Genomic DNA, 20,968 nt, shown 5'->3' on the forward strand with positions numbered 1-20,968 from the left:
ACTCGGAGGGCAGCTGTGCGACAGGGGGGGGAGGAGAGGCCCAGGGAACCCACTCTCCACGAGGTCCTCACCACCATCATGGGAGCATACAACCGCTCCCAGGAGACGATGGCGACGGTACTGGCCCGGTTCCAGGAGATCCAGGTACTGCAGGAGGAACACTATCGGGGGTACAGGGAGGACATCAGAGCCATCAACACCACCCTGGTTACCATGGTAGGGCTGCTGCAGGACCTCGTCAACAACAGGGCGGACACTGAACAACACCCAAGGGCCCCTGCCACTAGCCTGGACCAAGAACAGCCAACCACCTCCGCCGGCGCTAGTGGACAGGAGGCCCCCGCACAGCAGCAGCCCACCAGACCCCCACCTCCTGCAGGAGAAGAACCACCCCGCAAGAGGGCCCTGAGATCTCGCAAGAAGACAGAGTAGGATGTCAAGACCCCCGCCAGCAATGGATACCACCTGATGTCATCCCACTGTCCCACATTGTCACCCTGTCCATCCTTGAACTGCCCATGCTCCATCTCTCCACAGGCCTCTGGACAATGCACCTGTGTGACTGTTACTCTGGACTCTGCCATGGACATTCCTTCACCATAGCCCCCACCCACTTGAAACCACCCATCCCATTTTGAGCACTTCAATAAACACCTATTTTGCACCAAAATATCTGGAGTCTGGCTGTGATTTCAATAGATTGTAATTGACATGACAGTGCAAATATGTCCTTGTACATGGTGAAGTCAACAAACAGCTGCCACAAAGCTGTAGTCCATGGGGAAACGAAGCACAGGACTCGTAGTGGGGACCCCAGATCTGAAATAGGGAGGGAAAAGCCAAAACTCAGTCATCATACACTGGGGCAAATAGACAGGCAGCAGAGATGCTGGAGAGTAGTTAACATTTACTAAATTATCTTTGAAATGTTACCTGTGTCCTATTGGAAGTACTGTTCAATGATTCTGTCCCTGTTGTCTGTTTCAGCCCCGTCGTCTTCCTCCTCGTCACTCTCCTCAGGTTCCACCGCTGCCACAACACCACCGTCTCGACCATCCTCCTGCAGGAAAGGCACCTGGCGGCGCAAAGCCAGGTTGTGAAGCATGCAGCAGGCCACGATGATGTGACACACCTTCTTAGGTGAGTACATTAGGGATCCACCTGTCATATGCAGGCACCGAAACCTGGCCTTTAGGAGGCCAAAGGTGCGTTCGATCACCCTCCTAGTACGCCCATGGGCCTCATTGTACCGTTCCTCTGCCCTGGTCCGGGGATTCCTTACTGGGGTCAGTAGCCACGACAGGTTGGGGTACCCAGAGTCCCCCACTAGCCATACACGGTGTCTCTGTAGCTGTTCCATCACGTAAGGGATGCTGCTATTCCTGAGGATGTAGGCGTCATGCACTGACCCTGGGAATTTGGCATTTACATGCGAGATGTACTGGTCAGCCAAACACACCACCTGGATGTTCATTGAATGGTAATTTTTTCTGTTCCTGTACACCTGCTCCCTGTCTCTTGGGGGAACCAAAGCCACATGGGTCCCATCAATGGCACCAATTACGTTGGGAATATGTCCAAGGGCGTAGAAATCACCCTTCACTGTAGCCAATTCGCCCACCTCAGGGAAAATGATGTAGTTCCTCACGGATTTCATCAGGGCAGACAACACTCTGGATAACACCTTCGAAAACATGGGCTGAGACATCCCAGAAGCAATTCCCACGGTTGTCTGAAATGACCCACTTGCCAAGAAATGGAGTACTGACATGACCTGCACCAGAGGGGGAATCCCTGTGGGTTGGCGGATGGGGGACATCAGGTCGGGCTCCAGCTGGGCACACAGTTCATGGATAGTGGCACGGTTAAGACGGTAGGTCAGGATAATGTGGCGTTCTTCCATTGTCGACAGGTCCACCAGCGGTCGGTACACGGGAGGATTCATCCGTCTCCTCGCCCAACCCAGCGGACGGTGCCTAGGAAGGACAACATGGAGCACACAGTCAAGCAACCCACAGGTACGTACTCACAGCTAGCACAGTATACGATTCTCTATGCAGTGAATGGCGTGTCTGAGTGGCTATGCAAGGCCTAGGCCTGTGTGACGCAGTTGAAATTGAGCCATGTGGGCCCTGGAAATGGCGGCTGCCTGACCTGTGAAGTGTGACAATGGGATGTGAGGTCAATGCGCTGGCGTGGCACACCGCGGCGGGCGGCGGGCGAAGACCGCGGCGCAAAGCCGCATTGGTTAACATTGAAGCCTATGGGTTTCAGGAGCCAATGGCGAAGGGCGCCGGTGGTTGCGGGACGCACCGCCGCGGTACGCACCGCCGCGGACGTCACCGCCATTTTCTATCTACTTATCCACTTGCGACTTGAACTTTCACAGGAGAGGACCTATACTGCAAGTGTTGCTGTGACCTCGGTCTGGAAGGGACAATGGCTGCTGCGCCTGGGGAAAGGGCCCCTGCCTTCACTGGAGAGGAGTTGGAGAAACTTGTGGATGGGGTCCTCCCCCAGTATGCGCTACTCTACGGTCCTCCAGACCAACAAGTGAGTTTAATTCAATATGGATTTGGGGCCACTGGCTGGCTTGGGGGCCTGGCGGGGGGCCTGGCGGGGATGGGGGGGCATGTTGGGCCTGGCGGGGGGCATGGCGGGGGGCCTGGCGGGGATGGGGGGCATGTTGGGGCTGGCGGGGGGCATGGCGGGGGGCCTGGCGGGGATGGGGGGCATGTTGGGGCTGGCGGGGGCATGGCGGGGGGCCTGGCGGGGATGGGGGGCATGTTGGGCCTGGCGGGGGGCCTGGCGGGGGGCCTGGCGGGGATGGGGGGCATGTTGGGGCTGGCGGGGGGCATGGCGGGGGGCCTGGCGGGGATGAGGGGCATGTTGGGGCTGGCGGGGGGCATGGCGGGGGGCCTGGTGGGGATGGGGGGCATGTTGGGGCTGGCGGGGGGCATGGCGGGGGGCCTGGCGGGGATGGGGGGCATGTTGGGGCTGGCGGGGGGCATGGCGGGGGGCCTGGCGGGGATGGGGGGCGTTAGGCCACTGGCAACGAAAATGCAGACAAACTTGAACGTGGTATTTCTCCCTCCCTGTACGTGTCACATAGGTCCGCGCCCATGAGAAGATCGGGATTTGGCGTGCCATCGCCAAGGAAGTCCGGACCCTGGGGGTCCACCATCGACGGGGCACCCACTGCCGCAAGAGGTGGGAGGACATCCGCCGCGGGACCAAGAAGACCGCCAAGTCTCTGCTGGGGATGGCCTCCCAACGTAGGCGGGGTGCCTGCCGTCAACTGAGCCCCCTGATGTTCCGGATCCTGGCGGTGGCCTACCCTGAATTGGATGGGCGCGTGAGGGCAGCACAGCAGACACAAGGGGGTGAGTACAAGCATTATCTACTCTGTTGTCGCGCAGTGGAGGTGTCTGGTTGGGGGAGGAGGGCTGGGGGTCCCCCTAGGCCAGGGCGATATCTGTAGGCTGGGCACCCCCGTAAGCCCCTGTGTCCCCAGCCACCACCCTCAGTAGTTTGTCAGTACAGCCATCCCTGGGCCGTGTCATCCATGGGTGCAGTTGTCAACTCTAGGCGTGTAGGGCATGTTCCACGGAATGCGTAGCGGACCCCAAGTGCGCAACTTAGTGCAGGGGGCATCTGTGTCTGTCATGTCCGCTAACTGTACCGGAGATCCATGTACTCAATATCCCTTTATTTCTCTCTCCCCCCCCCCTTTTTGTTTGTCTTTCTGTGCTTGTGTGCATCAGCATCATCAGGCGGAGGAGAAGTGGCATCGGGGCAGGAGGGAGCTGCATCTCACATGGCCCAGGAGGGCCATGCCACAGAGTCTGACTGGACCAGTGAGACGGAGGGCGAGGGGAGCTCCACGACGGGGACGACTGGACCCTGCAGCGACACGGACACGTCCTCGGAAGGGGGCTCCCTTGTGGGGGTGGCACCATCCGTGCCCCCCGCCATTACAGGTACAGCCGCCACCCAGCGCACCATCTCCGCCCTCCCAGCAGCCCCTCAGCGTTCGCCCCGTGCCCGCTCTGCCAGGAAGCCGGGCATCTCCTTCGCCCCAGGCACCTCAGGCCCTGCCCCTGTTACCCCCGCTGCCCTCAGTGAGGAGGTCATTGACCTCCTCCGAACGCTCATTGTTGGGCAGACTACCCTTTTGAATGCCATCCAGGGGGTGGAGAGGGAGGTTCATCGCAGCAATGCGTACCTGGAGGGCATTCATTCGGGTCAGGCTGCCCATCAGCGATCGTTCCAGGCTCTGGCCTCAGCACTGACGGCAGCCATTGTCCCTGTCTCCTGCCTGCCTCTACTAACTCCCTCCTCCCAGTCTCCTGTTCCTCTGCCTGTCCCACCCACACCATCAGACCAGCCTGCACACACCTCAACACCCAAGAGAAGCTCATCCAAACATAAGCACCACAGATCACGCAGACATTCACACACGCAACATTCCGATGCAGACATGCCAACAGTCACTACCACCTCTGTGACCCCCACCTCCTCGTCTCCCTCCTCCCTCCCTGTGACGTCTACACTCACACCTCCATTCACCTCACCATCAGCCAGTGTTTCCATCACCAGCACACCCTCCACTCCAGTCCGCACACGTGCAGTCACCACCCCCACTGCCATTTACACGTCCCCTGTGTCCTCTCCCACTGTGTCTGTCACCCCCTCTTCCACACCACACAAACGCAGCCACCCACCCACCCAACAGCCATCCACCTCACGACAGCCTATCCCTCCTGCACCTGCACCCAAAGACAGCAAACGTGACTCACCTACAACCACATCCTCTCCCTCCACTCCCATTCCCACTGTACCTACCACTCTCCATTGTCCCAAGAAGCTCTTCCTCGCCACTACTAACTTCTTTCCTGACCCTGAGCCCCCCCCTCCTTCTCGTCGGGGTAAGAAGAGCACCTCAGCCACCACCAGCCCTGCAGCCCCCTTGACAAGGGTGCAGGGGTATTGGAGCCCGCCAGCCCGCATGTCTGGATCTTCGCCCAGCAGCAAGGGGACAGCCAGCCCACCCCCTGGGAAGAGGAGCAGAAGGCGGAAGGGGCGCCGCAGGAGCCCGCCTTCTACATCCCCCCCGGACACCACCCAGAGACAGTCACCAGCCACAGCTCCAAAGGGAGGAAAGGGCCACAGGCCCACGACTAAGGAGGGCAAGGGCAGCAAGTCGGAGAGGTCAGGCAGCAGGCCTGCTGCCCAGGAGGAGCCCACAACCCCCATAGCCGCTGCCCCGGGAGGAACCGGCACAGCTGCCCCGGGAGAGCCCACCACCCCCATAGCCGCTGCCCAGGGAGGACCCAGCCCAGCTGGCCAGGAGGGCCCCACCACCCACAGCCCAGGTGGGCAGTGAAGGAGCACCATCCCCGCTGCCCAGGAGGGCACCACCAGGCAATTAGCAGTTGGCCATAGACCGGCCGCCGTCTCAAGAACCGCTGAACTGGGCCCTTCAAGGCAAGGAGCGCTGAACTGGGCCCGCCGTCTCAAGAACCGCTGAACTGGGCCCCGCCGTCTCACTCACCGCTCCGCTGGGCCCTGCCGTCTCAAGAACCGCTGAACTGGGCCCTTCAAGGCAAGGAGCGCTGAACTGGGCCCCGCCGTCTCAAGAACCGCTCCGCTGGGCCCCGCCGTCTCAAGAACCGCTGAACTGGGCCCCGCCGTCTCAAGAACCGCTGAACTGGGCCCCGCCGTCTCACGCACCGCTCCGCTGGGCCCCGCCGTCTCAAGAACCGCTGAACTGGGCCCTTCAGGGCAAGGACCGCTGAACTGGGCCCCGCCGTCTCAAGAACCGCTGAACTGGGCCCCGCCGTCTCACGCACCGCTCCGCTGGGCCCCGCCGTCTCAAGAACCGCTGAACTGGGCCCTTCAAGGCAAGGAGCGCTGAACTGGGCCCCGCCGTCTCAAGAACCGCTCCGCTGGGCCCCGCCGTCTCAAGAACCGCTGAACTGGGCCCCGCCGTCTCAAGAACCGCTGAACTGGGCCCTTCAGGGCAAGGACCGCTGAACTGGGCCCCGCCGTCTCAAGAACCGCTGAACTGGGCCCCGCCGTCTCACGCACCGCTCCGCTGGGCCCCACCGTCTCAAGAACCGCTGAACTGGGCCCTTCAAGGCAAGGAGCGCTGAACTGGGCCCCACCGTCTCAAGAACCGCTCCGCTGGGCCCCGCCGTCTCAAGAACCGCTGAACTGGGCCCCGCCGTCTCAAGAACCGCTGAACTGGGCCCCGCCGTCTCACGCACCGCTCCGCTGGGCCCCGCCGTCTCAAGAACCGCTGAACTGGGCCCTTCAGGGCAAGGACCGCTGAACTGGGCCCCGCCGTCTCAAGAACCGCTGAACTGGGCCCCGCCGTCTCACGCACCGCTCCGCTGGGCCCCCCCGTCTCAAGAACCGCTTAACTGGGCCCTTCAGGGCAAGGACCGCTGAACTGGGCCCCGCCGTCTCAAGCACCGCTCCGCTGGGCCCCGCCGTCTCAAGAACCGCTGAACTGGGCCCCGCCGTCTCAAGAACCGCTTAACTGGGCCCCGCCGTCTCAAGAACCGCTGAACTGGGCCCTTCAAGGCAAGGAGCGCTGAACTGGGCCCCGCCATCTCAAGAACCGCTGAACTGGGCCCCGCCGTCTCACGCACCGCTCCGCTGGGCCCCGCCGTCTCAAGAACCGCTGAACTGGGCCCCGCCGTCTCAAGAACCGCTTAACTGGGCCCTTCAGGGCAAGGACCGCTGAACTGGGCCCCGCCGTCTCACGCACCGCTCCGCTGGGCCCCGCCGTCTCAAGAACCGCTGAACTGGGCCCCGCCGTCTCAAGAACCGCTGAACTGGGCCCGCCGTCTCAAGAACCGCTGAACTGGGCCCCGCCGTCTCACGCACCGCTGAACTGGGCCCTTCAAGGCAAGAACCGCTGGCCCTTTGGCAGACGTGGCAGGGCAGGATCTATCTCGGGCAGGGCTGCAGGATGTCCTCTGGCCAACTTGCCTCCTCCAGTGGCAGTGGGGTCTGTTATGGACTGTATGGACTGTGGCTTTGCTCTCCCCAGGATGGCCCAGTGGCCAGGCCACCCACTGTATGGACTGTATGGACTGTGGCTTTGCTCTCCCCAGGATGGCCCAGTGGGCAGGCCACCCACTGTTTGGACTGTTTGGACTGTGGCTTTGCTCTCCCCAGGATGGCCCAGTGGTCATGGAGTCCCCTCGTGGATCTGGCGTCGTGTACTCAAGTGGCTGAGGTGCCCCCCCTTCCCTTCCCCCTGAGGTGCCTGTCCTATTTTCTTTCTGATGCCCCTGCAGTGTTCTCTCCGTGGAGTTCTTGTCGTGGGACTGGGCCTTGCCCCTTTGCACAGGACCCCTGTGATCCACGGACAGTGGTTGGACTACATTTAGTAGCTGTATATATTTTGTACATAGTTTATTTATTTATTGGGATTACTGGTGTACATATTTCAATATATCTGCCCGTTTATGATCTCTTCTTTTGGTCTTTGCATTATTTCGGAGGGGGGTGGTTTGTGGGTTGTGACAGTGATCTGTGGGAATGCATTGATGTGTGTGTTGTAGTGGGTGTGGGTGGGTGGGTGTGTGCCGGTAATCTTTTCCCTCCCCTGTGTCGTAGGTGCAGTAGTCACCGATGTCTTCCGCGCCGCCGGGCGTGCTCCTGATATATGAGCAGGAATAGGAGTGCGGGGATGACCTGCAACTCTGGTTCCATACTGCCGGAATCTCGCGTGGAGTGCGTAGAGGTGAGCGTTTTCCCGTTCGTAGTCTGTTTCCGCCGTGTTCTTATCGGCGGTGCTCCCGCCCCGGAAAAGGTGGCAGATTGGTGGGTCGTAATAGGGTGGGCGGTACATTGTCTGCCGCCTGGCTGTTGGCGGGAACCGCCGCGCTGTTTGTTTGTACCGCTGTGGCGGGCGGAGTGTTAAGTTGGCGGGCTGTGTTGGCGGTTCCCGCCAGGGTCAGAATTGCATATTTTAGACCGCCGGCCTGTTGGCGGCTTGGCCGCCGCTTTATCACCGACCGCCAGGGTCAGAATGAGGGCCATAGTTTCCACAGGAAAATCATTTTTTTGTTTTTGCTAATAACTTTGGCACCATTTAACACATCTTTATGAAATTTTCAAAACTGGTTTGCCAGACACTTCCGCGGCTGTCTGTGAAGTTGTGGGGTGATCCATCAAATGGGGTTTGAGAAAAAAGGGAGGCCCCAAAACACATTTTCCCCATGCAATTTCCAATAGGAATTTTAGACAAAACTGCAGCCTAAATCGCTGAAGGGAATTACACCAAATTTGTCAGAAAGCTAGATCTTCATCCAGCAAGAGTGTTTTTTGTAATTTGGTGTAAATCTGTCCAGCAGTTTTGGAGTTATTACAGTAAAAAGATTTATGTTTATCTAAAGACGTGGATCTGGATGAATTTGCAGATCATTGCGGCTAGACAATCATGTAGCAATGCCATGACTGACTAGCTGACACAGTCTAACTTAGGGCCACCATTCTCTTCATTGGGACTCAGTTCCCAGCAAGTAAAGTAACATTTGAAAGTCATTGACCCCATGGGACTGGTGGAGGTCTCTGAGGGACCCATCATGGGCAAGAAATTGTTCAAAAATGTTTTCTTTGAAGGGAGATCCACCCAGACCCTCATGGATTTGGATGGATCTTTGGATCCTATGGATTCAGGTGGATTTGTGGATCCAGACCCCAATTAAAAAAACACATACACCCACTCACAGACCCATACACCCACTCACACACTCACGCAACCACTTAGACACTCACACAACTACTTAGACACTCACACAACCACTAGCATATCATCACACACACATACAGCCACTCACACACCAACTAACAGACCCACAAAATCACTCACAGACCCACACAACACACACACAGCCACTCACACAACCACTTACACAGCCACACAAGCACTCACGCACCCACTCACACACCCAGGTTACAGGGGTGTTATAGTTAGGAAATAGCATTAAAAACATTGAAATTCACTGAAAAAACAAAGGTTACAGGGACGTTATAGTGAGGAAATAAAATTAAAAAATATTTGAGACTTGTTGAAAACGCCAAAGGTTACAGGGACAGTACAGTCAGGTTCAGATTTTATACACACAAAGCCAAAGAAATTCAACAGTTATAGTTACCTCAATTCACTATAATTCGAGCCCTATGGCAGCTATAACTCGCACCCTTGCAATGTACTGCTAATTAACCCATATATTACATCACTCATGACAACTTCTATGACATCATTGATAATATCACAGCAACATTTACAGTGAAATTATTGATGAAAAACTGCATGGCAGGATTTTTTTCACTGAATATATATATGTGTGTATGTGTGTGTATTTATACTTGCCTATGTAATTTAGATATTCACTGAAAAAACAAAGGTTAAAGTTACAATATAGTTAGTTGAAGATTTCAGTGCCAACATAAGGTTCTAAACTAAAACAAATAGTGAAATGTACATATTATAGTTATCTCTAGTAACTATAAACCATGTACTAAGGTAACTATAACTCACACCCCCATGCACAGTCTTGTCATCAAAGACGTCATTTTGGATGTTGCAGCAATGTTGTTAATGACATCATAGAACATATCATGAGTGATGTAGTATGGGAGGTAATTAGCTGTGCCTAGCAAGGGTGTGAGTTATTTGTGCTAGCTCCCGCCACATGGGACCAATCAGAGATTTCCTACCTACTAGAGCACAGTAGTAAAGCAGAAGTGTTCTCCCCTCGCCGGAGCATTTTCAGCGCTCCCACTGGGTAGAAGCAAAATTATTTCCCTGCATGGGCTCCTTCGGGCAGAAAAAAATATTCTGCCCCAGGAGTCGCACCCGGGACACAGTTTGGTTTAATTTAGAGGCTGGCTACTCAGGGAGGGGAGCTGTGTGTCCTAAGGGCTGTATGCCCCCATATTCTCAAGTTATTAATTGGCCCCAGAGGTTGGGGTCCCCGGGCCAGCTTAAGGCTCAGGGAGGTGTGCCATGCAACTCCTCCCATTTTCTGTTAATGTGGTCCTTAGGGATGAGGTCCCCTGGGCTTATCTCTGGCTTGGAGCGGAGGGCCACAGGCCCCCTCCCCTAAGTACTCTAAATATTAAAACATTAATGAGTGTTTATTTTGTTTTTAAATTAGTTACGATTCCGCTGGAGTCCAGCGAGTCTAGCGGGATTGGAACTTTTTTTTTTTTAAACATAGGGGCATATTTATGAGCCCCTTGCTCTGCCGTTGCATCACTTTTTGTGATGCAACAACTGTGTAAACCTTGAACTAAAATCTATGAGGGCACGCAAAGCCACTTTGCATGGCTTTGAATGGCCTCACAGATATGGAGTACGTCAAGGAAGTGCAATTCGCTGAGTTGCTTTACTCTGCACAAGGGAGGCTTTCCATGGGCATTGCTGTGACTGTTCCCATGCAACACCCATGGATTTTCACACAGCACCATATTGACAAGAACTTATAAACACGGGGATGCGCTAAAACGTTCCGCCTCCCCAGAGGAGGCGCAAAGAAGAGAAATATCTTTACTTTTCCTCATTTTATCCTCTTTCTATGTGTGTTGCATCACAAAAAGTGCACATGTGTACATGCTAATGAAAAACATGCTGCTTTGCTTGTGTGAAGGGATATGTATACAACAGCCCATGCTCAGGCAATCATATCCTAAGATCCCTCCTTCCTCAGTTGATTGGCACAGACCTGCTTGCCTGAGCCACAGGAAAAGGAAACGTGGACCTAGGCATTACAATTTATGCTATAAATCATGCCAGTTTCTACCTGTCTCTTCCACTCTGCTGGTTTTTGCCATGTGCCGATTGGGAAGAAAATCTTGAAGTTGCCCATGGGAGCTTTTGTGGGGCAAAAAGCCTGTCTGTGCATGCATGCATGTAAGATCTCACATGTGTGCCTGTTTGTACACTTCTGTGTATGAGTGCATAGCTGCATGTAAGCATGCCTCTGTAATGTCTATGTACATTTGTTGGTGTGTTCCATGGACACTGGTGCAATTGGTAGCCATTGCATGAGCTGCCAATTCTTTGGAAAATGAAGACGTCACAGGTTGCATAGTTTTGACTCTGGCATAATGATGACTATTCTTGACACATTGTGGACATTATTTATCTAATTCTGGCTATCTATAGTATATCAGTGGCCCCGGAATAATGTTGCACACCTTGAACATATGGACATTTCTGCCATAATGAGGACAATGGAAGCCTGACATGATACAACATTTTGACATACTGCTTGTATCATTGATCTAAGTGGTGTTATCCTTTGGCATAATATTGTCCCTAGGATAATGGTGCTTATTTTCGACATATGGGTATGCCTGACATAATTATGGTGACTGCTGACAAATTCCAGGCTTTAACACATCTAACACCATTCATCAATCCTTCTCAGGAGCTGCAGCTCTAATATGGAGCTCTCTAAAAGCAACCTCAAGACTCACTCCATCCTCTTGTTATTTCACCAATATCTAAAGGCTCTCCTTTAATGACTTTATCTGACTCAAAAAGGCCTAACTGATATATTTGACCTCCTGTGATTGTCTGCATTCCTTGTGTTCTTCCAGGAATCCTCCATATAATCTCCCTCCTGACTTTCTTTCTTACTGTGTACTGCTATTGGTCTCTTTCTTCATTCCGTATGTGAAAGTTGATGTATTGCTTCAGTGAATCTACGCTGTTTCCCTCAAACTCCACCCTTGATCCTTATTGGACTTCCTACAGACCCCTAAATTTGTCTTTCAATTTTCATATGCACCTATGCCTTTGATTGATATCAAATTGTTTATAACAACACTTCTATGTCTCCCCCATCTTCTTTACTCCTCCTATCTTCCCCTTCCACCCCCTGTGGTTTTAGTCAGTGCCCTACAATTTCAACTTCATTGATTTTTTTATTGCAAAAATGTTGTTCATTTCTGCTAGTTCTTTATCAGATGTTTAATTTTATTGCACATTAACCTCACACATACTTCTCTATAGATTTTCCTGAATACCCAAGCAAAGCTACCAAAGGTGAAACAATAATGTTCTAATGGGCAAAAGGTTTTCACCCTATGGGCCCTGCTGTTCTGACAGAATGAGACCTTAGTCTAAGTTCCTATGAAGACTTTGAACCATCTCCCTCTCTCTCTCTCTCTCTCTCACTCTCAAATTTTCTGTCATGTTAACCACATGACCTATAAAAAGCAAGTGCAAATGCATATGAGCTGAAATTAATGTGCCGTTTATTAGTAATTAAATATAGCAATTCAGTAAATAAAGTCCACATGTCACTACCAACAAAGTTGGCAACCTCGATCATCATCCAGTCATTGAGGTGCACACATGGAGATCCTTACCTAAAATGAACATTGCGATTTTACTGGTGTACTGGGAAAGCTTTCCAGCCAGCACTGACAGGATGGAATTGCCGACTCCAAAGCAGATCATCACATATCCCACAAAATGTATCCCAAGGACACAGGTTACATAGTACTAAGAGAAAAAAATAATGCATAGATGTTAACACTTATGAATAACTGCCGCAAATCCCAAGAAGGGGTGCAGGGGGGTGGCGGGGGGAAGGAGGAAATACATTTTTTTTAAAAACACTTATTTTTCTGTTTTCGCCGCTGCCTCCTGCTGCCTTGCTCGTCGCTCCTCTTCTGGCGACACAAGCACAGGTTCCCTAGCAATCCTGGCACTGCTAAAGCTAGCATGAAAGCAGCATTAGGATTGGGCTGAGCAGCTCGGACTGCCGCTCAGACACAGCCCTGAGGCCTGTGCAGTTTCTCCAGCCGGCTGTTAAGCACAACTGGACTGGAGAAACCTAAGTGCGCATGTGTGTATGCCCAGCCTGAGACGGCCGGCCAAACACACATGCGCACCTAGGTGCACTCTCTCCTTCTCCTCCCTTCAACCTCCCGTGGCACAGCCCTGCCCCTCCCTGTACTGCTGGCTGAGCCAGCAGATGAAAAATAAAACAATAGTGGAACTATTGTTTCATTTTTGATCTCTTGACCAGGGGGCGAAGCTCCTTTGCCATGGCAGAGGAGCCGCCCCTGGTATAGTACCTGAGTGGCATCAGCATTGGAGTGACCTAGTTGGTCAGGAGATCAGTGCAGCACCTACTAAAAAGGTTGATTGTCAGAATATTATTGATAAAATACCATCTGAAATAAGTATCGAATTCTGAATGTTGGTTAAAAAAAGTCACATTATTTTTAGAATTTCTTTTATCGACTCCAATAGGGTGATATTTTTGTAAATTATATTCAAGACACAATATTTAGACCCAATAGTTTCTTAGACAATATTTATTCCACAATATTTCGGCACAATACCACCAACATTCTAATCACACTGTGAATGCTATGGCACTGGAGAGACTGCTTAAGTGTGGTTGAATGAAACAACCATGCATGCCTATACCACCCATGCCTTAACTACACAGTCAGCACCACATGTCATTATTTCCACACATGCCTTTACCATGCATGCCTTTACAACGGATTTCGTTATAAAAGTATGCTTAGCAAAGGCAAATGAGGAAATGGCATGTGTGGTTGTGTCATACAACCACCTCTCTTAACCTAAAAACCTACCCCAACCCCTCTGAACCACCCTGAGGGCCAAAACTATCCCCACCCCTAAGAAACCTCCCCCCCCACAAAACCTGGCCACTGTTTACATAACAAAACTACCCAAACCCCCACCTGCCCAGAGCCCTAAAACCTCCCACACCCCTAAAAACTAAACTACCCCAACACTCCTCACCTGCCCTGAGCTCTAAAACCTTCCCCACCCCTACTAAACTACCCTAACCCGTCCACCCACCTTAAACCCTAAACAATAAACTACCCCAACCCCCCATCCGCCCTGAGCCCTAAAACCTTTTTCTGCCCCTAATAACTAAACTACCCTAACCCCTCCACCCATTGTAAACCCTAAAACAAAACTACCCCGACCACCCCACCACTGCACCTAAAAATAAAGTACTCTGACATCCTTCAACCGCCCTGAGTCCTAAAACCTTCCCCATCCCTAACCCCACCCTCCCACCCACCCTAAGCCCTAATAAATAAACTTCTCTAACTCCCCTACCGTGCCCCTAAAAAAATAAACTACCCTGACCCCCACCCACCCTAAGCCCTAAATCTACCCTACCACTGAAAACGACCCCCAAACCCTGCTTCAGCCCCACTTACCTCACCACGTCCTCTCCCGATCCACTAGACCGCTCTCTGCCTTTTCTCTGCCTTAACCACGCATGCGTGATTAAGGCAGAGAAAAGGGTAGTCGTGGTTTAGGCAAGCGCTGTTCCGCTTGCGTGGGAAATGTCTGTGTTGTTTAGGAAATGTTGTTTAGGGCGTTTCCCCTTAAGTGTAGAAGAAATGGTGGTAGGAAATAACAGGAAATAAAAGGGGTGAGAGAAGAGACCCTACATGCATTCCTGTACCAAATTCACGAGTTCAATCCTTTCCGGCACAATATGTTATTCAATAATTTAATCATATAAACCTTTAATACACGTCAACTGCTGTACATCTTCATCCCCCAGTCTCAAAACCATGACTCTGGTTATCCCCTGTTACTCATAGGACCCAATTCACAAACTGCATTTTATAGTACATTAAGTAGTAATAAAGCAGTAATACTTCATGTGCTATAAAATGCTATTCACACCTGTCTTTTATATACGGTGATCTCCACAACTTTGGTATGGCTACTTATTAATAGTAAACGAGAAAAGGACAAGGGGAGTGACTTGAAAATGAGGAATAACTACTCCAAAATGGCATAGCAGCAGACAGCTGCATGTGTCTCCAAATCAGTTTTACAAATTGTCATCTTGCTGATTTAGCATCAATGTTCTTATTAATTTTTCAAATACTTGCTTTCTTTAAAAGGACATAACCTAATTTTGTCCCCAAATATCTGACCCAGTTATGTGCCATATGCCAGTCAATATTAGGCTGTGCCCTATAAACCTCCACATTACAGTCAATGTCATTCAAGCACCCCCATATGCCAGCCAATGCCTTTGCCAGGTCCCAGGTGCCCTGTAAATGCCAGCCAATGCCCATGGTATAGTCTGGGAAGCTCTGGCATATGCCAGTCAATGTGCAGAGTCAGAGTTATTGCCCTTGCTGTGCTCCAGGTATTTCCATATGCCATTCCATTCCTCTCATTAGTCTCTGTATCATCTCAAAACAGTGAGAAAGTGCCATGACACCCTCAGCTTGCCTCCAAACGTCTTAATGCTGCCTTGCAGGCACCTTCAGTTGGCCCTCAGAAACTATTTGTTTACACTCTGGGGCCCACATCTGGATGTTTCAAGACCCTGCGCAGGCTCTCAGTATTCCTCAGGTGGTCCACAGAATACCTCATCCATTCATCAGAGATCATTAGTCGGTCTACAAGACCTTAAGCCAAACCACCTTCAATCACAACCAGCTGCCTTTCAGACATTCTCAGCTAGCCCCCTAGAGTGTCTCGTTTAGAGGCAGTGTGAACGCTGAATTTATGACTAATAATTTTATACACTATGAGTTAAGAATTTGCATAGAACTTAGACTAATAAAGAAAAGGATGTGCAACTTGGAAAACGTGCCCACTTGAGTGGCCTTCATTAAACATGTGATGCTTTAATACATGCCTAATAATGATTATTAAAAGTATATATGTAGAGGAAATTGTACTAGTGTGCTATATTAATGATTTGATGTTCTGTATTTGCGTATTAATTGTAGGCCTTTAATTAGCGAGGTTTGGGCCTAGTTTGCACAGCCTCATGTTAAACTGCAATGTCTGAATAAAATTGTGGGAATGTATGTCCAGAAGATTTAATACATTTATTGTTCATACTGTGTTTACAAAACGCTTAGCAGATGTCTTTAACTTTCGCATGAGAAACAGTTTGTAGAATAATGTTGTACTCCAAAAGCTACAAATGTTAACTTGATGCGTGAGACGGGAATGTTCCCAGGAACCAACAATGGATGCACTGACTGGAGTACAGAGTGTTTAAAAATTGTCATCTGACGAGGCCGACGATGAGAACAGGTGAAGAGGAGCCAATCATCGACATGTGAAAGACACATTTAGTTATATATTAGATTTGGGTTTTAATTCTTATTGGATTGACTGTAAATGTACGATTTTCTGACCAATTGCAATGTTGGAAGTTCTTTAGGAGATTTTAACTTAGCCAGATGACACAGAGGAGAAGCACACCTTTCGTACTTTGATTTTCCCCCTGGAGGTTCTGTTTGAGGAGCTGACCAGTTCCTGATGACTTTAATTTAATAGCTTAGCAGATAATAGTGGAGATTGTTCTTAAAGGGTTCAGATTGCTCAAAGTCCCCTGCGTCTGATCCACTCCCTTTCTCTGTCTTTTGCTCAAGATGACCAGACAGATGCCCAGCTGACAGAGAGAATTGCAGCTTGCTGATCCATATTTGAGGAGAGGTATAACAAAATGCTATTGTCTTGGTTGTAGATTTGTTATTTGTTTCTATGTACTAACCGCTATTTTGTTAGAGCCATACCTAGATGTTTTTTCCAAATTAACTCTTGACAAAAATTGTTTTGTATGAATCCCAAGCATGCTATTCTAATCTGAAGGTTAGTTAGGGAGACACCAAAATGATAACAAATTATTGCTAAAAGAGGTGATATTGTTCATTTGCTGAATTCATATTTCTGCCATTTCTAATGCACAGTTGTTTTTGTTGCTGATTTGTACAGTGATTCTGGAATGCTTAACTGTCAATGCGTTAGCTAAATTGAGATTCTTTACAAGATTTGGTCAACCAGTGTTATTTGGGTATGTATCCCATTTGGTTTTGAGACTAATTTATGTGATATTAGGATTGTTAATTTAGGGAGATAAACCTTTTCACTTTTACTTAACTTTTACTAAAGGTGTGGTTATTCATGGTCGGATAGGTCATAGTGCATGAGGATTATTGAGTCTTGAGATATATTTGTTGATGCTTATTAATTATGATGATGTATTTGCATTGAAGTTGGGACTTATGGTGGAATCACTCTAAGCATAGTCAAAAGGTCCATCAACCTTATCGTCTCCTTATAAATGAATAATAAGAGACCATATAAGGACTGACGCACTAACAGTAGTGCCCCAGCCAAACCAGGTGCTAGCAACAAAGGCAGTACAACACACCTGGGAATTAGATGAGGCAGAAGGCAATTACAGAAGTCTCAATAAATGAGTGAATTAGACAGTGACATAGTTTAGGCATTGATCAACCGCTGTTTCACTCACCATCCATGATCCTGGGTAATTGCTCTCTGCCATTCCAGAGGAATTCCAAGCACAATGTGTATATGAAGGAATAGCATTAGATTAAAGTGCCCGTTCACCCACATGTAGGGCCTCTTTCACAATATTTTGGTGCAGGGCAGCACTGGAAGGCTTCTTGCTGTGCTGGCCTGTCTCAAAAGAAAAGGGTAGGAATGCGCCGTATCTCATAGATCAAAACATGCCGCCATACACCAAAGCAAGGACCCTTGCCCCTTGGTGCAAGGGTGTCTGTGTTGTAGGAATTATTGTTTTTGTGCAGGAAGGTGAATTGTCCTGCACAAAAACACTCAATGGAGGTGTTTTCCTCACCAGCAGCGCAAGGTGCTTCTAAATAAGCTCCAGGGTATAAAAGAGGCAGTAGCAAAGCTGATAACCTGAACTGTGTTCACCTTTCATCTTTTAAATCCTTCACTTATGCTGTTCTTCACAAACCACTTGCAACATTCCTACATTGTTTGTACATTTATTTTAAAACTGTTCAGTTATGATAAGTTTTCATTACACAATGCCATTTTTAAAACAGTGCTTTGAATAATAGAGGGGAATCCAGCACAAGGAATCCAGTAAGAAGCTGATCAAGGAATAAATTGGCTAGAGAAAAGTACAAGTGGAGGAGACAAAATGTGATCAGAGAGGGCGATGAAAAATGAACTTCAAATACATTGTCACACATCTCTTAATATAATGGATGTTTGTTGTCATAGAAAACTGCAGAAATCTATCTTGGTTTGGTCAAAAACAACTGAAGGTGCAGTAATGGAGGCCATCATCAATTGGGATGGATTATGAAGTTGGCTTTGTCTCTTCCTTTCAGCCACCAAGATGCTGGAATCCACAGAGAGTGGTGAAGAGCAAGCCTCCTTCTTTTTACTCTATCCAGCCCACTGTTTTCCTGCCCTACCTTTACACCACTACTTATGTCTTCCATTCCCCTATATACTACATCTCACATGAGAAAGGAGAAGGGCGGTACAACTTGTCATGTTTAAAGTGTGCCTTGGCAAGTAGAGCCTCAGTGCAGGCTTGTAGAAGGGCTCTCAGGCACAGCACGTGAGCCAGACTGCATGGCTGAGATCTGTGCTGGCGTCCTAAAGCAGCACTCCTGGGAGGGGGTGGTTTGAGTCCCTAAGAGACATGCTCACTTCCAAGATGCTGCAGCCCAAACTATGTTCTGCCAGAAACTCTTGAGCCGGCGGACCATGTAGAATCGAATAAAATCATTCATTTATTTCCTTTTCACATTCCATTATTCAGTTTTAGTTCTCGGCTGCTTCCTTCAGGCCTCTTCTTTCTATATGTGACTCCATACTACAATCAGGGCTTTCCTTTTGCAAACCAGGACTATAACTCCCTGAATACATCAGGTTTAAAGAAACGCCCAGGCAGAACTTGTTGTTAATCTTATATTCCAGCTTGTAAATTCGCCTGTGGTAAAATCTTACCCCTTTTTCACTCCGTGGGCTGGGCTAAAGTGGGTAAAATATGAGAAATCGCTGGTGTTGGACTTGGCACTCTCAGCATTGCCATCCCCAGACTGTTTGCCTTCACCCTCTTGTTTTCTGAACCCGTTTCTGTTGGCTTTTAGGTCTCTGTGCACTTTACCACTGCTAACCAGTGCTAAAGTGCTTGCGCTGTCTCCTGTAATCATGATATAATTGACTTACACCCAATTAGCACATTTTATTTACTAGTAGAGTGGGACGAGAGGGCCTGTAAACTTAGGGGCATACTTACAAGCCCGCAATGTGGTACAGGAGCAGCACAACTGTAAAATGAGATTTATGAAGCCATGCAAGGTCACCTTGCATGGCCATGAGTTGCTTCATAAATCTTGAGTAATGAATGCAGCACAAACCATGGTGCCTGGGTGCCTGCATTGGCGCTAGGCAGCCTATTGTGTGCTAGCGCTAGGAAAAGGACAGTAATGCACTGTATTAGGATAAATCAGAAGAAGGACTGTTATGCTGCTCTGCTGCAGGAAGGACTGCTCCTCTGCTGCCCTGCTGCCCTGGTGCCCTGCTGCCTGAGTGAAAAGGACTAGACCTGCTTCTTGAACCCAGGGCCACCAGAATGACTGCAAAGGGCTAGTTGGCAAGCCTCCTAGTAAGAGACTCAGGCGCAGAAAAGGCTCTAACCACCTTGAATCCAGCACCTGGACTGATGTAGCTCTTGCCACACAAGTGGTTCCACCCCAGCACTGGACCCTTGAGAGTGGGCCTGAAGGTGCACTGCCAGCCTAGCTGTGGTCAAGACAAAACCAATGCTGCATGACGCATTGCCTCGCAGTCTTGCATTGAAACCACAGGTGCATGACGCATCCCTAATACAAGAACCTGCAGCTCCTTTGAACCATTGCTGTATGATGCACCCTCAACATCGCATCCCCTTACCTCCTTGTAACTGCTGCTACGTGGCACACCATCAACAGAGGACCTTGCATCACATCTCCGCAGCTCCTTGTAACCGCTGCTGTGTGGCGCATCCTCAATAGAGGACCTTGCATCACATCTCCGCAGCTCGTTGTAATTGCTGCTGCGCACCACATTCTCGATGCAAGACGTAACATCTCAGCCCCTAATCACCACTGTGCAACAAATTCTCGACATCGGAGCTTGCAACACTCTGCAACCAGAATTTAATGTGCTTTGTTCAGCATGCCTGTTGGAGGCTGGCCTGGTTTGTAATGGGCACCCTAGGTACTTACAACTTATACCAGGTCCAGTTATCCCTTATTAGTGAAATGTAGTCAGTGTTCTAGCAGCTTAGGCTGTCTAGAGGTAGCTGTAGCAGAGCAGCTTTGGCTGAACTAGGAGACATGCAAAGCTCCTGCAATACCACTATAGTTACACAGTACTTATACACAATAGAAGACAATACTCCATGGTACCATAAATAAAGGTACTTTATTTTAGTGACACAAGGCCAAAAATATCTTAGAGGCAATACTCTTTCTTGAGGTAAGTATTATACACAATATATACACTAGAGACCAAAATCAGGTAAGTAAATAGTCACAGAATAGTGCAAACAGTAGAACATACCGTAGAATGCAATAGGGAGAAATAGGTCTAGGGGTAACACAAACCATATACTAAGAAAGTGGAATGCGAATCATGAATTCCCCCCTAGGCACGTGTAATGTGTAGAGGATCGCTGGGAGTGTAAGAAAACACCAAAGGTAAGTAAAATACCCAACCCAAGAGCCCAGGAAAGTAGGAGTACAGTACTGCAAGTTTCCTTAGGACACACTACAAGTCGTGATTAGAGTTATTGGAAGAACTAAGCAAGACTGCAAGCAACAAATGGTGGATTCCTGGACCTGAAGACCTGTGAAAAGTGGAGACCAAGTCTTGAAGTCGCAGAAGATTCCTGGAAGGATAGGAGCCCCTGCCAAGCTAGAAGATGGTGCAAAAGAGGATTCTCCAGTTGGAAGAAGTCTGCAGAAGAGCACCAAAGAAGATGGCTGAGGGTTCCTGCATGATGCAAAGGATGTCCCATGTCGAGATGTTGGATGCAGGCGAGTTGCCTTGGTTCAAGCAATGTTGCGGTTTGCATAAAAATGTCGCTGCCTGGACCCTGGAGGGACCTGGGGGCCT

The 20,968-nt window shown here is 49.9% G+C and overlaps 1 protein-coding gene across 1 annotated transcript in view; it reads right to left on the reverse strand.

The window, feature by feature from the left end:
• The window catches only part of LOC138297052 (protein unc-93 homolog A-like), a 168,438-nt gene that overhangs the window by 27,419 nt on the left and 120,051 nt on the right, over positions 1–20,968 (reverse strand). Inside the window, exon 7 of the mRNA XM_069236562.1 lies at positions 12,403–12,538. Coding sequence (XP_069092663.1) covers positions 12,403–12,538 — 136 coding nt within the window. The remainder of the gene's footprint in view (positions 1–12,402; positions 12,539–20,968) is intronic.

This window comes from Pleurodeles waltl, chromosome 5 (genome assembly GCF_031143425.1).
Source record: "Pleurodeles waltl isolate 20211129_DDA chromosome 5, aPleWal1.hap1.20221129, whole genome shotgun sequence".
Taxonomy (NCBI): Eukaryota; Metazoa; Chordata; class Amphibia; order Caudata; family Salamandridae; genus Pleurodeles; species Pleurodeles waltl.